The following is a 16,593-nucleotide window of genomic DNA, read 5'->3' on the forward strand; positions in this document are numbered from 1 at the left end:
AATATCTGGGTCTTAGGTGTGTTTATATAGTGACAATGGGGTGTCACCGCTTCTAGACCCTTTTCAAGGCACAGAGCTCAGAAATGCATGTTATTAACAATCAGCAGTTAACTATTCTTCACCTTCTTTCTTCCAGAGTGAGAACCCTGGTTCTACCCTGTTTCTCCTTGTATACATTTATATGCTAAACTGCACACTTGTGAAATGAAAATGATAATGTCATTCTTAAATTATGGATCTTGCAGTATTATCCTAAGTAACATCTATCGAATGAGGTAACTTTAGGTTAGTTTCCTTATTTGTGGAATTTGGATTAAATATTTGTCTCCCTTGAGAAAAATTAGAATCCTTTCTTATTATCAGAGTATCCTTAAACCATTAAGGAAAACATTTGGGGAAAAAAATGAGCTATTTGGCTGCATAAAAATCAAGCTGTCTTTAACAAAGATACAAGACAAAACCTAAAAAAACCATTTGGTTCATGTAACAGAAAGCTATCTTATATATGAATTAGAAAAAAGCAAACACAAATAGAAAAAAAGGGGTGGAGGGTGCTAAAGATATAAATAGGCAGCTTGTATACAAAAAAAAATAAGTAACATAAACATATAAAAAGACAGTTACTTCATGAGTATAATGCAAGTTCAAACAATAATAACATTTTTGTAGTTTCATATTGGCTAAGGTTAAAATAACTGCCAGGAAGGATATGGAGAAATGTATGCTTTGTACTGTAGTGGGAGTACAGACCCTCAGACTTCATGGAGGTCAGTCTGGAAATAGTTTCAAAATGTAAACTACATGTCCTTTGACCAGGTAATTCAACTTCTTGTAATTTATGCAAGGACTTAATTGGATAAATGTTTAAGATGTATATACAAGGTTTATTGCATCATTGTTTATGATTTTTTAAAAATGGAAACAATCTTCATGTCTACCAATAGAGAATGGGTGAATAAGTTATGGTACATCCATACATACAAATTATATAGTTGTTGGAAAGATTAGGTAGATTTAGATATACTGACATTGAAAAATATGCATTATGTAAGTGAAGCTGGGTCACAGCACCTTGTGTTGAGTATTATTCCATTTATCTAAAAACAAACTTAATTACTCCCTCATTCTTTGTGGTGTTTTAGTTTTTAAAAATAAGCTTATGCCATTGGGGCTGGGAGCAAGTAACTATTCATTTTGGAGAGAGAAAAGGGCACTAAAATATCAGATAGCGTTAGATTATTTAATGCTTCTTTTTAAAGCCTCAATAAGTTGGGTAATTCAGATGTAGTCTTAGATTAAGGAAATTACTATTAAGGCAATTAATAAAGAATAACTGAGAGGTATATAATACAAAATATGAACATTATATTGGCAGCTGTAATGATTAAGATTGGATCCATGGTCATTCCAGCCTCTCATTCTTTTGTGGACTTCGAGTGATCACTTGTAGATAAATGCCACATGACTTCAAGAGGTTATGGTCATTACATCCTTATTTTCAAAATTTGTCATATAAATTGTCCTTGAGCCGGGCACAGTGTCTCACGCCTGTAATCCTAGCACTTTGGGAGGCCGAGGTGGGTGGATCTCCTGAGGTCAGGAGTTCAAGACCAGCCTGGTCATCATGGTGAAACCCCATCTTTAAAAAAAAAAAAAAAAAAAAAAAAAAGTAAAAATTGTCCATGAGTTTATTCAGATTTTTGAACTAGTTTTTTCTCTTGGGATTAGTACACATTTAATTCTCTCTAGTATAAAGCTAATGCTCACCATTCTTTTAATTTGAAGTATCCAGCATTTGGTAAAGAAGTCTTTGTTTTCTTTATCCTTACTTTTAGTGAATTCTTAGTTTTTAATTGAAAATTCTGACATGAAAACAAGCTCTTTAGCATCCTCACTCCCTAATCAAAACAGAAATCCTTTGTAAACTTCAGTTTTAGCTCTCCTTCCCTGTGATTTGTCCAGCTCCATTATATTTATTTTGAAATATGGTGGCCAGTTTTGCAAAATTATTGATGCCCAGTGATTTTTATAAGGACAAGATACTGTTTCCGAACAGTCCCTAGTAGCCAGTGGCCTGCCCCTACTTTTTGGCCTGCGTGTAGTATATTACATAATGCAGTTAACTTTTTATAGCACTTTTAATTGTATAAAGAGATTTTCATGGTCTTTAATACTAATCTATGTATAAAATCCTGTATGCAATTATTTACCTACTTTTACAGCTGAAGGAACAATAGCTTAGAGAACATTCCAAATTAAGGAGTTTGCCCAAGCCCATAGCACAAATAAGTGAAGTTCTTTGGCTCTCCATGGATTGAAGACTCCCAAGTCTGATCTCCAGCCTAGGCTTCTGTCCTGAGTACCAGACATGTGATTCAAGCTGCCTGGAGGTCATACCCCCCAGGACAACCCATGAGCATAGGGAATTCAACATGCTCAATATCAGTCATCTTTTCCTTCACTCCTCCCCTTTGTATATAAGCTCTGTTATTTAAAAAAATTGAAATGTATTCACATAGCATTCAATGTTCCCTTTTCAATTGTACAGTCGTTTTTAGTACGTTCACAAGGGTTGTGCTGCCATTACTAATTCTAGAATGTTATTATCACCCCAAAAAGAAGTCCACATTCATTAGCAATCAATCCTCAATCCCTTCTCCCACCAGCCCCTAAAAACCACTGATCTTTCTGTATCTGTAGAATTGCCTACTCTGATTATTTCACATAAATAGAATCATACAGTACATGGCCTTTTGTGTCTGGCTTCTTCCACATAGGATTATGTTTTCAGAGTTCATCTGTGTTTCTGCTTTGTTGATCAGCCCTTTATTCCTTTTTCTGGTTGAGTAATACTTATATAGATATACCTTATTTTGTTTATCTGTTCAGTTGTTGGGCATTTGAGTGATTTTCTCTTACTGGTTATTTTGAATAATGCCATTTATGCACACATTTTTGTGTGACCGTGTATTTTCAGTTCTCTTGGGTATATATCTAAGGTGGAATTGCTGGGTTATATGGTAGCTCTGTCTTTGACTTTTTGAGGATCTCCCAAGTACTAACTATTTTACCTAAGAATTTCTCAATTTTACTTAATTTCCTTGATCCATACTGTTGTTGCTGCCTTAGTTCAACTTTTGTCATTTCTTTTTTTTTGTTTTTTAATTGATACAGAAATATATCCAGAAATATGTTTTCTGGATAATATTAGATCTATAGATTAGAAGAAAACCAGGTCTCAGTTTCAGTAAAGTGACAAAAATTTCATAATATGAAGAAATGGGAACTGATTTAAATATTTAACATAGGGTATAAATATTTACCATAGGCATTATGGTATATCAAATAATGCCTTAATGGGATATTATGCAAATGTTAAAATTATAATATGGTATAGGTATTATGGTATATCAAATAATGCCTTAATGGGTTATTATGCAAATGTTAAAATTACAATATGGAAAAATGTAACAACATGGGAAAAAGTGTGAGATGTCAGATAAATAAGGTGGAAAAAATTGTGACTAATTGTTGATTATAATTATGTAAATGTTATATACAAATGTGAATAAGAACAGAAAAGTAAAATTAAAAGATTTATTAGAGTAATAGGAAAAAAAAAATCTGTTGTCCTTATAAAATCACTGGGCTGGGGTGCAGTGGCGTGATCTCAGCTTACTGCAACCTTTGCCTCTGGGGTTCAAGCGATTCTTCTGCCTCAGCCTCCCAAGTAGCGGGGATTACAGGCATCCAGCACCACGCCCAGCTAATTTTCTGTATTTTTAGTAGGGACGGGGTTTCACCATGTTGGCCAGGCTGGTCTCAAACTCCCGACCTCATGATTTGCCTCCCCAAGTGCTGGGATTACAGGCGTGAGCCACCACACATGACCAGTTTTGTCATTTCTTGTAATTAATTCTTAGCTCATCTCCCATTCTTTGTTCCTCTCCCTCTCTCCCTTCTTCTCTCTCTCTTATTTTCACCCATTTTTAACATTTATAGAAGTCAGAAGTCTAGTCCAGAAAATAGAGCCACAGTAGATATTTCAGCATGGAGAACTAATTAGGTGTTAGAAGACTGAAAGGCTAAAAACCACTAAAGTAACACAATAACATCAAGAATGGCCACTACTCCTGATATTCAGGGAATGCTGGGACGATTTGGGGGTTATTAGAACTGGAAGCTCAGAGAAGGGGCCCCTTGTCACTGAGGCTTTATTCCTGCAGAGGTGTGCTGTTGGCTGCTACTGGTGCATCTGAGTGGTTATGATGAGGCGGTGTCTGGAAAGGCCCCCAAAATTTTGTCCCTTTCTATAATTTGTCATAATAATGCTAATAGTGAATCTGATCCTCCCTTCCTATTTTAAAAACCTTTTAGTGATTTTGTATAGGGTGAAGTTTAAAACTCCTTAATATGATACACATGACCCTCTATAAGCTGGCATCTGCTTGATTGTCCAGTTTCACTTCTTGCTGCTTATATCTAAGGCCTCTAAGTCAGGGATCCCCAAACCGTGGGCTGCGGACTGGTACCCTGCTGTGGCCTGTGAGGAATTGGGCTGCACAGCCAGGAGGTGAGCATTACTTGCCTGAGCTCCTGTCAGATCAGTGACAGCATTAGATTCTCATAGGAGCGTGAACCCTGTTGTGAACTACATGTGCAAGGATCTAGGTTGCATGCTCTGTATGAGTATCTAATGCCTGATGGTCTGAGGTGAAATAGTTTCATCTTAAAAACATCCCCTAACTCTGTCCATGGAAAAATTGTCTTCCACAAAACCAGTCCCTGGTGCCAGAAAAGTTGGGGACCACTGTTCTAAGCTAAAGTTATATATATATATATATATATATATAAATAAATAAAGTTATATATCCTTGGTTATGTGTACCCAACATGCTGTTCCATGTTTTTTGCATTCTCTTTCCTCCTTCCTGCCTGGAATGCAACCCCCGCCCCCCAGTCTGTCTTAATTCATGCAAAGTTGATCTCTCCTGTGTGCAACCATTGTACTTCGTCTTGCATATGGTGTTACATTAATTTTATTTAATTATTTATTTACATTCATGTCTCTTCCATTCATTCTAGTTGCTTGAGGTCAGAAACTAATGTGTGACACAGAATGTGACACCTAGATTTTCAGTAAGTGTTCCTACGATACAAGGGAAACTGATGTGGGTAGATGGGAATGAACTCATCAACCTCTGTTTACATACCTTAAATTCCCTGTTTCTTCTCTGTTATAATTCTGACAGTCCACAACAGTCTTTGATGGCTTATAAACTAATAGTGTGGAACACATCATTCATTCTGTGATGAATTTAAATAATCTTTCGGAATAATAACATAAAGTACTTGAGCATTAGTTGAGTAAAAGTTTCTCATTTTTTCCTATAGATATTATTAAGCAGTGTGTAAAAAGTCCTTAGAATACTTAATACATTAAGAAAACTTACAGTTTCAAAAGGAAATCCCCAAGTAATGCATTATTGGCATTTTCAGCAGTTCTGTTCATATTGAGAAGAGCATCTCATGGAATTGGCAGCATGAAGGTGGAGATTAAATGGGATGATGTTTTAATATACTTATGACAGTATCTGAGATATAAGTAAGGGCTCAGTAAATGTTGACTGCTGAATTACTATTAATAGTAATACTGTTACCTTTAGCAAAAGTTATTAGTTAACTATACTACAATTTAATAAAATATATACTTGGAATATATATATTATTTTGTTTTGATACATGGAATATGTCTTTCTGTGTCAGGGTCACTGCCTGCGTTGGAAATTGAACACACTGAATAATTTAGTTATTAATTATAATGGAAAACTGACAGACTGATGTTCTGGTTAATGAGGTTATCTTACCTTGAATGAGTTTGCTTTTAAATTCCTCCAAATAGGTCTACAGAGAAGTTTCTATACATCAAAATAACATCTAAAGGCATTTAATAAACCAGGAAACACTTCATTTAAAAAATCAGGCAAGTCAGTGTAAAAGAAGATTAAAATTCCACATGGGCAAAGGACACACCCTGGCAATAAATACGAAGATAAGAAAAAAAAACCTATATAACATTATTACTCCTTAAGTAAATTGATATTAAAGCAATAAGAATTTGTAGCTTATCAAACCAACACAAACTTAAAGTAAAAATATGAAAACTATTGTAAGTAATGATAAAATGGGTACACTCTTAATGTTTTATAGAAAAGTAGTATAAAGAACCTCATGTGTGTACCAACCAGCTCTTTCATATCTTAACATTTAGCTACATGTGGTTTAGCTGTTTTTTTTTTTTAAGACAGGAAAGTTAATACTGTTGAAGACTCCTGCATTATTTTCCCTAGTCTTAGTCTCTTCCCTCCCATAAATGTATTAAATTCTCTTGTCTACTGTTTTGATTGTATTTTTCCATAAAAGTTTCCATATTATATATAATTTAATTGAAGATAAGATTTATTAATATATGTATTGTAATTTAAAAATTAACAGCTTCATTGTCCTCATAAAATTTATCGTATCTTAAACTGTGCTTCTTTTCCTAAGACTGTTTTATAAGAGAAAATTGAAACAAAGATTTTAAAGCAAATTGTTGAAAGATTTAAAAAATTGGTGCCTGTAGTCCCAACTACTCGGGAGGCTGAGGTGGGAGAATTGCTTGAGCCCAGGAGTTCTGGGCTGTAGTGCGCTATGCCAATTGGGTGTCTGCACTAAGTTCAGCATCAACATGGTGACCTGCTGGGAGTAGGGGACCACCGGGTTGCCTAAGGATGGGTGAACCGGCCCAGGTCGGAAACGGAGCAGGTCAAAACTCCCATGCTGATCAGTACTGGGATCGCGCCTGTGAATAGCCACTGCACTCCAGCCTGGGCAACATAGCGAGACCCCCATCTCTTAAAAAAAATAAAAAAATAAATTGAAAAAAAAGAAAGATTAAAAAAAAAAATCTATCTTTGCAAACTATTACATTGAAAGTGGGGGAGTTTGCTGTGAAATTTTCATTTCAAATATGTAGTATCTTTAGAATATTTGAGAAGGATTTGTATTATTGAAAAATCTATTAAATTGTGTTTATGTTAACTGTTTAATTGTAATACAGACTTTCATTTATTTTTTAGTATCTGCCTGTATTTACATCATATAATTTATTCACTTATTTAAGAGGCAGTACCGATTACCTATAGTGTTCAAGTCTGTTAGGTACATGGTGTGTAGGGGTGAATAAAACAGACATGAGCCCTACCATCATGGAGTTTAAAGCCTAGTAGGGGATATAGACTTAAACAATTTCACAAGTACATACATAATTACAAACTATAATACATTCTATGAAGGAAACATAGGAAGTGCCAGGGAAGGAGGAATGCTTTGCATTTTTTATTTTAAGACTGAAGAGTGCAATTGGAGGACTTTGAGCAAATGAATGACGTGATCTAACTTTCATTCATTCATTCATTCATTCATTCAATTATATACCTACTTACTTATTTTCTCCTGGGCTTAAGCGACCCTCCTATCTGAGCTCCCTGAGTAGCTGGGACTACAGTTATGTACCACCACACCTGGCTAATTTTTTAAATTTTTGATGGGGTTTCATCAGGTCGGCCAGGCTGGTCTCAAACTTCCCACCTCAGGTGATCCACCTGCCTCAGCCTCTCAGAGTGTTGGGATTACAGGTGTGACCCATGGTGCACGGCCCTAACCTACATTTAAAAATTATCACTTGCTGCTGTGTAGAGAATATATTATAAGATTAACAACAGGGATACCTGCTGTGAAGCAATTGCTGCAGATTGCCTGAGACAAAATAGTTAACGTGGATTAGGAGGATGGTGGTGGTGGTAGGTGGTTGGATGAAGGGTACATTTTGAAGATAGGTAAATGGTGCATGATTGTGGGTCAGTTTTAAATGCCTAGGTAATTTTTCTTTGTAAGACATTTTAGGATGCCATGTTAAGTATCTCTTTATAACTGTCATTAAAAAAAACACACACACCATATTTTCTTAGCATCATTTCCCATAGTGGCATTACTGTGTCAAAGGCTATGAGCATATCAATGGCTCTAGATACTGTAATTACTTTCCAAAAAGACTGTGCCTGTTTATTGTATCCCCAGAAATGTTTGAATTCTGTCTACAATTCAGTCTTGACAGTGTAGTACATTTCATTTAGAAAAGTTTTTACTACTTACATAGATGTAGAAAATAGTACTTTAGCTGGGAGTGAGGAGAATATGGGGAATAACTTTCCTTCATTTAATAGTGTATTGCGAGTTAGTTTATTTTATCCTAGTTTCCTAAGTACATATTAGTAACTTTGGTAACTTATATACCTAATTTAAAAGTTTACTTTTTTGAAAGGCTAGAAGTAATAACTAATTAAAAACATAACATATTCATCCTTTTCCTTGCTCCATTGACTAGTTTCATTGTAGAATCTTCATGTTTTTAAATCAGCTGAGTTTTCATAACCAGTGGTAATTTAAAAATATACATTTAAAGAGAATAAATAATACGTGTTGAGAATACTTCAAATATGTGAAGGGTTATTAACTTACAGCAGGAGTTGGCAAACTCTTCTGTAAAGGGCCATTTGAGTCTTTGTCGCATAGTCTTGGGTTTTTGTTTTTGTTTTTTTAAACAGCCATTTAAGTATTCTTAGCTCATGGGCAATATAAAAACAGTGGGCAGGATCTGGCCTGTGGGCAATAGCTTGCTGAACCCTTATTTAGTCTCTAATTTTGTTGAAAGAGTCTACATTGATGCATAGTTTTTTTCTACCTCCACGTACAGTTGACCCTTGAACAACATGGGCTTGCATGACATCGGTCCACTTGTATACACATTTTTTTCCCCAACGAAATGCAGATATGGAGGGCTGACTTTTCATATGCATGGATGTTGCTGGGCCAACTGTAGGACTGGAGATCGGGGCGGGTCTTGGAACCAATGCTCTGTATATATCAAGGGATCACTGTATTTCTCATGGCCTGACCTGAAGTTGGAACAGAATTTATTAATATATCATTTTTGTTGCGTTTGTTTTCTCTTTATGTTTATCAGTTCTTTTTAGATCATAGTTAATCATTTCACGCTTTTTGTTCTTTAGTTTTTGCCAAGTTGCACTGAAAATAGCTCAGTAACCAATTGCACTTCTAAGGATAAGGACCCTAGTTAAAATTAACTCTGAAAATACTGAATTTTTAACCTAAATCTTTTCTTTTCAACAGTATCATTTATGAGTAGGTTGTGATTTACTTTGAAACCAAATGTGGCTCAGAACTTTGCTATCAGTATTTTTAGGGTCAGGTGGGGAAAAGATAATAGGAATGACATATGTTAGTGAATAGGGGACTGCTTTCCTAGTTTGTTGGTCCCAATGGTGTATTCACCATGGAAGCATCGTATGAAATATGTGCACAAACTACTAATATCCACATTACAGGTTGCGTACTCTTTATCTGAAATGTTCAGGACTGAGAAGTGTTTTTGAATTTTGGATTTTCATAGTAGGGATACTCAATCTACATTGGTAAGTAAAGAATGTGAGGTGACAGGCCAGGCGCAACGGTTCACGCCTGTAATCCCAGCACTTTTGGGAGGCCGGCGTCAGTGGATCACCTGAGGTCAGGAATTCAAGACCAGCTTGGCCAACATGGCGAAACCTCATCTTTACTAAAAATACAAAACCTAGTTGGGCATGGTGGTGCGTGCCTGTAATCTTAGCTACTTGGGAGACTGAGACAGGAGAATGGCTTGGACCCAGGAGGTGGAGGTTGCAGTGAGCTGAGATCACGCCACCACACTCCAACCTGGGCAACAGAGTGAGACTCTGTCTTAAAAAAAATAAATAAATAAAAAGAATGTGAGGTGACAGCAATAGGTAAGGAAAAGTGTTTCGTCAGCTTTACATGCTCTGTAGCCATGCCTGGGTAATGGGTTGACTCTAAGACTCTTTACTTTGCTCCCACCTCCTGCTTTTTCATTACTCTTTAGAATGGTTTTTAATTTATAATCTATAGGAGTTCTTTCAAGGAGTTAAGAGAATAGGCTAAAATAAGTAAACGTCAACTGAATGTTCAAATCTTTATTAAAGAACCTCTTAATTAGAAAATAGGCTGGGCGCCGTGGCTCACTCCTGTAATCCCAGCACTTTGGGAGGCCAAGGCGGGCGGATCACGAGGTCGAGAGATTGAAACCATCCTGGCCAACATGGTGAAATCCTATCTCTACTAAAAATACAAAAAAATTAGCTGGGTGTGGTGGTGCACGCCTGTAGTCCCAGCTATTCGGGAGGCTGAGACCGGAGAATTGCTTGAACCCGGGAGGCGGAGGTTGCAGTGAGCTGAGGTAGTGCAACTGCACTCCAGCCTGGCACCTGGTGATAGAGTGAGACTCTGTCTCAAAAAAAAAAAAAAAAAAAAGAAAATAAATGTCCATCCTTTTCTCTGACTGGTGGGAAATTTTTATTATAGACAGTGTGGAAAATACCATATGCTTTAAAGGTAAACAAAAAATTTTAGTCTAATATGCTGTTCACACTTAAAAAAATTGAAAACCAAAGACAAACACATTTAATATAGCATCTAGTACAAAGAAAAGAGATAAGCAAGAGATAAATGTCTTTTAAGTTATCTCCATCAAAGATATAGCCTTTATAACATGTTGATGTATATTACCAGTTTTTAAAATACGTAATACATTTATATAAATACATAAACACATTTTATTGGGATCATGCTGCACTTACATCTTTATATTCTCCTTATACGGTAAACACTTTGAAATACTTTACTAAAAACATTTGTAATGACCATTCTTTCTCTGTTTTTCCCTCTGAATGATAGAATGGTCTACAAAGTAATTAATGAACTAAAGATACTTTAATACTATATCCCACATGTGGAACATTAAGAAAATAATTGTCTTTACATTTATGTTTTATACCTGTCATCAGCTCTGCCTCTTATTTCATGGCTTCACATTGTAACATCCCTTTACCTTATTTTTGGAGAACTGTTTTGGCAGAATGTGTGAGATCTTAGGCAGAAGTATTACACAAAAGTCAGAAGAAAATCAGATTTTCATTTCAAGATTCTGTTAAAGTTACCCACTGCCGTCCTTTACTCAATCTTATAGTTGCAGTCTCTTTAGGATCTCTTTCTGTTTCTTTTTAGAAAAGAAAAACAAGGTCTCTCAGGGTTTGCAGATTAAATAATTGTGCTCTTCAGAGTTATTCATCTGGCTGTTAGATTATTTTTTCCACAGTTTTCAGAAGTGGATGAGGGCATTAGAATCTTGAGTATTGACCATTTCCTTATATGTGCCTTTGACTATAAAGTTAGATGCATGACAATTATTTATAAGTTAATTGATTTTTCTTGTCATTTAAATTGTCTTGAATAATAGAGTTGGTAAAGTTATCCCAATTTTTAAATTATTTTCTTTTGTAGATAATTTTTTGTTACTGATACATACACTTGCATTGTTGACTCTCCATATAATACGTTAAAAAATCATTTTGTGGTGAAATATACATAATATAAAATTTACCATGGTAGTCTCTTTTTGAGACTGCATCTCACTCTGTCACCAGGCTGGAGTGCAGTGGTGCGATCTCTGCTCACTGCAATCTCCACCTCCTGGGTTCCAGCAATTACCCTGCCTCAGCCTCCCGAGTAGTTGGGACTACCGGTGTGTAGCACCACACCTGGCTAATTGTTTTGTATTTTAGTAGAGACAGGGTTTCACCATATTGGCCAGGATGGTCTCCATCTCTTGACCTCTTGATCTGCCCAGTGAGGCTTCCCAAAGTGTTGGGATTACAGGTGTGAGCCACAGCAACTGGCCCATGGTCATTATTTTTAAGTGTGCAATTCAGTGACCTTAAGTATGTTCATAATGTTGTGCAACCATCATAGTGTTGTATAACCATTAGCACTATCTATTTTGAGAACTGTTTTTTATCATCCAAAACCGGAATTCTGTACCTGTTAAATAGTCCCCAGTAATCCTCCCTCCCCCAGGCTCTGGTCACTTCTACTCTATTTTATGCCTTTTTGAATTTTCCTATTTTAGGTTTCTCATATAAGTGGAATTATGTGGCATTTGTCGTTTTGCGTCTGGCTTATTTAACATAATGTTTTTAAGGTTCATCTGTGTGGTAGTAGTATGTACATACAGGTTGAAGCAACCCTTATCCAAAATGCTTGTGACTGGAAGTGGTTTGGATTTTGGAATATTTGTAGATATTAACTGGTTTAGCATTCCTAATCAAAATATCCAAAATCAAGTAGAACCCAGTGGCTCATGCTTGTAATACCAACACTTTGGGTGGCCAAGGCAGGAGGATTGATCTACTTGAGCCCAGGAGTTGGCCAAGGCAGGAGGATTGATCTACTTGAGCCCAGGAGTTCGACACCAGCCTGAGCAACATAAGACCCTATCTCTACCAAAAAAAAAAAAAAAAAAAAGAGGATGAAAGAAGAAAAACAAATCCAAAGTCAGAAATGCTCCAGTGAGCATTTCGTTTTACTGTCACATCAAGGCTTTAAATGTTACAGAAGATTTTAGAACATTTTAGATTTCAGATTTTTGGATTTACCTTCATTAATGCTCAACTTGTATTCAAATTTTATTCTTTTTTTTGGCTGAATAATGTTCCACTGTATGTATATACTACATTTTGTTTATCCATTCATCTGTTAACAGACACAAGTTATTTTTACATTTTGGGGATTATAAAGAGTGCTGCTACGAACATCAGTGTACAGGTATCTGTTTGAGTCCCTGTTTTCAGTTCTTTTGGTTATATACCTAGGAATGAAATTGGTGATCATATGGTAATTCTGTGTTTAACTTTTTGAGGAACTACCACTCTTTTCCACAGTGGCGTCACTATTTTACATTCCCACCAGCAATGCACAAGGATTCCAGGGTCTCTTATCCATTTTTTCATTTATTTTCCATTTTATGAGGGGTTTTTTTTGTTTTATTCTTTAAAAATGGCCAATCTTAATGGGTATATGGTAGCATCTCATAGTTTTGATTTATTTTCCTAATGATTGATGATGTTGAGCATCTTTTCAGGTGCTTGGTGGCCATTTGACTGTCATCTTTGGAGCAATGTCTTTTCAAATCCTTTGCCCATTTTTAAATTGGATTTTTTTGTTGTTGTTGTATATAACACCTTTTTTAAAGTAAAAGGTGCACTGTAATAATCCAGACTATGTTTCTCCCTTCTCAGGATTCCTACAGGAAGCAAGTAGTAATTGATGGAGAAACCTGTCTCTTGGATATTCTCGACACAGCAGGTCAAGAGGAGTACAGTGCAATGAGGGACCAGTACATGAGGACTGGGGAGGGCTTTCTTTGTGTATTTGCCATAAATAATACTAAATCATTTGAAGATATTCACCATTATAGGTGGGTTTAAATTGAATATAATAAGTTGACATTAAGGGGAAATTATGGTTTTTGAGTCTTTGCTAATGCCATGCATATATTATCAAATTAAAATTTTGAAATAATTTTTGTGAGGTAGGTAATATCTCTGTTTTATAAATGGAGTTCTTGGGGGATTAGAGCAGTGGGGTAACTTGTTCCAGACTGCCTCGGTAGTGGTGGTTCTGGGATTGAAACCTGGGGCTGTTTGACTCCACAACCTTCTTTCTGTACTCTTGAGTGTTCTACACTAGAAAAGCAAGACTTTAAACTTTCTGGATACATTATCAAAGAGGAAAATCATGAACAAGAATATGAAAAGGTGATTTGAGATGGTGTTACTTGAACAGTCTTAAAAGCTGTTACGTGTATATAGTGTAGAATTCCTTGGATTGGATAAACAATGGGATTTTGTATATATAAAATATATAATATATAAATATATAATACTTTAATGTGTTATATAGTAATATATTATAATGTAAAAATACATATATTTATATATTTTATAAATACATATATATATGTATATATACATAGATGTATTTTTTTGAGACAGAGTCTTGCTCTGTCGCCCAGGCTGGAGTGCAGTGGCGTGATCTCTGCTCACTGCAACCTCTGTCTCCAGGGTTCAAGCGATTCTCCTGCCTCAGCCTCCTGAGTAGCTGGGACTACAGGCACATGCTACCACGCCTGGCTAATGTTTTGCATTTTTAGTAGAGATGGGGTTTCACTGTGTTAGCCAGGATGGTCTCGATCTCCCGATCTTGTGATCCACCAGCCTCAGCTTCCCAAAGTGCTGGGATTACAGGTGCGAGCCACCGTGTCTGGCCGGGATTATATATTTAAAAAAACAAAAGTTTTGAAAGATTCAAGAATTCGGGCATTACCATTTTTAAAAAAAAATCTGATAGAGCTGCATAAAACTATTAAAATAATCGTTATTGTACTATTTTATATTCTGTTTCTTTGAGGGTTTAGTTTTCCTAAAACTACATATTAAGCAAATAAATCACTCTCTGGCTATGTAATGTAATAGTGAGTCAGCCTAGTTAAGAGGTTTAGCATTTTATTTAAGAACATTATTTCAGCATGTTCACTGTGTAGTCTACTAGTAGAGTAAAAGACATTTGGGTGGGTGTTAGTGGTAGTATTTTTATAGAGTAGTGAACAGGTGAAATTTGGTAACTTATCCAGGTTTACCCAGCTAATAATAGAGGAACTGGGGATTTGAACCACTTCTGACTCAGTTATCTGCTGTGCTCCTTTTGTGCTGCATCTTTCAAAGTCACCTAAAATTGTGAGGGAATATAATTTCACCCCAAATTTAGAGTTTATGGACTTGTTGTATTGAAAATTACTAACATGTAAAAAGACTTTTAACACCTAAAAATCAAAATCTTTCTACTTGTCAACTTTGATTTTGAGAAAGTAATATGAAAGTTATCTTAATGCTTTAGTTCAGAATTTGTAAAAATATTTTTTTATCTTTATAAATTTAACATATGTTTCTAAGATTATAGTCTGTTATATCACTTTTGGTCTAGAGTTTTTCAGTAGTTTCTGCTTTACTATCACCATCTACCTGCATATTAATCTATGAGGTTTTAGTTTTACTATACTTGTTGGTATCTGATCTTTTGAGAGAGATACAAGGTTTCTGTTTAAAAAGGTAGAGAAAAAGATAGAAGGAGGAAGGAAAAGTTTGTGTAGTGGAAACTAGGAATTACATTGTTTCTTACAGCCAAATTTTATAAGACAAAAGTTGTGGGCAGGTTTTGAAACATATTTTGTTACTAATGCCTCTGCTGTAACTTTTTTTCCTTTCCCAGAGAACAGATTAAAAGAGTTAAGGACTCGGAAGATGTACCTATGGTCCTAGTAGGAAATAAATGTGATTTGCCTTCTAGAACAGTAGACACAAAACAGGCTCAGGACTTAGCAAGAAGTTACGGAATTCCTTTTATTGAAACATCAGCAAAGACAAGACAGGTAAGTAATACTGAAATAAATACAGATGTTTTCTGCAAAATAATAACTGTTACGTTGTTTAATGTGATATGTCAGTTTTTTTTCAATTATGCTGTAACAGGAAATAAAATAATGTTTACTTAGTGAATGTTTTCTTCTCTTGAGAGGGCAGTGCTTCTTAATCCAGTGTCTGTGATACTGCTTTTGGCTTTAGTTTATTTCTACATTGAAAGTTTCTGTTCAATTCTGAGCACATCTTAACATTTAGAATTCAAGAGATGTCGGGATTTGTTTTTCACTGTTACATACATACACACACACACACACACACACACACACTACAGATATTTTTGAGTTTCCTGTTTCAGTAGTACTTTTAAACCATTATGTCATGTTTCTAGGTTACATTTTGTTGTATTTGAAGATTTTTACTTTGGCAGAATTTTTTTTGAGAATATGTTGATTTTTGGAGAAAGTTCTCATTAAAGAAAGAAAATACCCAGAAAGCAAATAAGAAATTGTTATTCATTTAATGCATTTTTTTGACAAAAATTAATGTCAGAGGGAACCTGAATTTGGTTTTAAAAATTTTTGTTTTAAAAAATTACTTTTTCTTTAGGTAAAATAAAACAATTTAAATTGATATTATTTAACCTGTTTGTATGAAGTAAGAGTTTAACATATAGGAACAAATGAAATGAATACATAAAGATAGGAAAAAATAATTTTCGTATAGAGTCATATGTCCTTTAATGACAGGGATACTTTCTAAGAAATACATTGTTAGGTGATTTTGTCTTTGTGCAAACATCATAGAGTATTTTTATACAATCTTGGTGGTATAACCTACTATACACCTGGGTTATATTGTATAGTCTCTTGCCCCAGTGATACAGACCTCTACAGTATATAACTGTACTAATGACTGGAAGCAATTGTTAACACAGTGATAAGTTTTGTGTGTCTAAATGTACACTTGGGCTCCCCTAAATTAATATTTTTTTAATTTCTTGTTCAATAATAAATTAACCTTAGTTTACTGGAACTTTTTAACTTTATAAGCTTTTTAATTCTTCCTAACATTTTGACTTTTGTAATAACACAGCCTTAAAACACAAACACATTAAACAGCTGTACAGAATTTTTCTTTATGTCCTTACTCTGTAAGCTTTTTT

General features: G+C 35.2%; 1 protein-coding gene across 9 annotated transcripts in view; it reads left to right on the plus strand.

Moving 5' to 3' along the window:
- Window positions 1-16,593, plus strand: part of KRAS (KRAS proto-oncogene, GTPase) — a 52,103-nt gene that overhangs the window by 16,032 nt on the left and 19,478 nt on the right. For all 9 annotated transcript variants that reach the window (XR_013522739.1, XM_035256059.3, XM_078339081.1 and 6 more), the window contains 2 exons: window positions 13,251-13,429; window positions 15,280-15,439. Coding sequence is in view for 8 of the 9 variants with exons in the window: in XM_035256059.3 (XP_035111950.1) it covers window positions 13,251-13,429; window positions 15,280-15,439 (339 nt within the window). In the remaining variant the exon portion in view is untranslated. The remainder of the gene's footprint in view (window positions 1-13,250; window positions 13,430-15,279; window positions 15,440-16,593) is intronic.

This window comes from Callithrix jacchus, chromosome 9, assembly GCF_049354715.1.
Source record: "Callithrix jacchus isolate 240 chromosome 9, calJac240_pri, whole genome shotgun sequence".
NCBI lineage: Eukaryota > Metazoa > Chordata > Mammalia > Primates > Cebidae > Callithrix > Callithrix jacchus.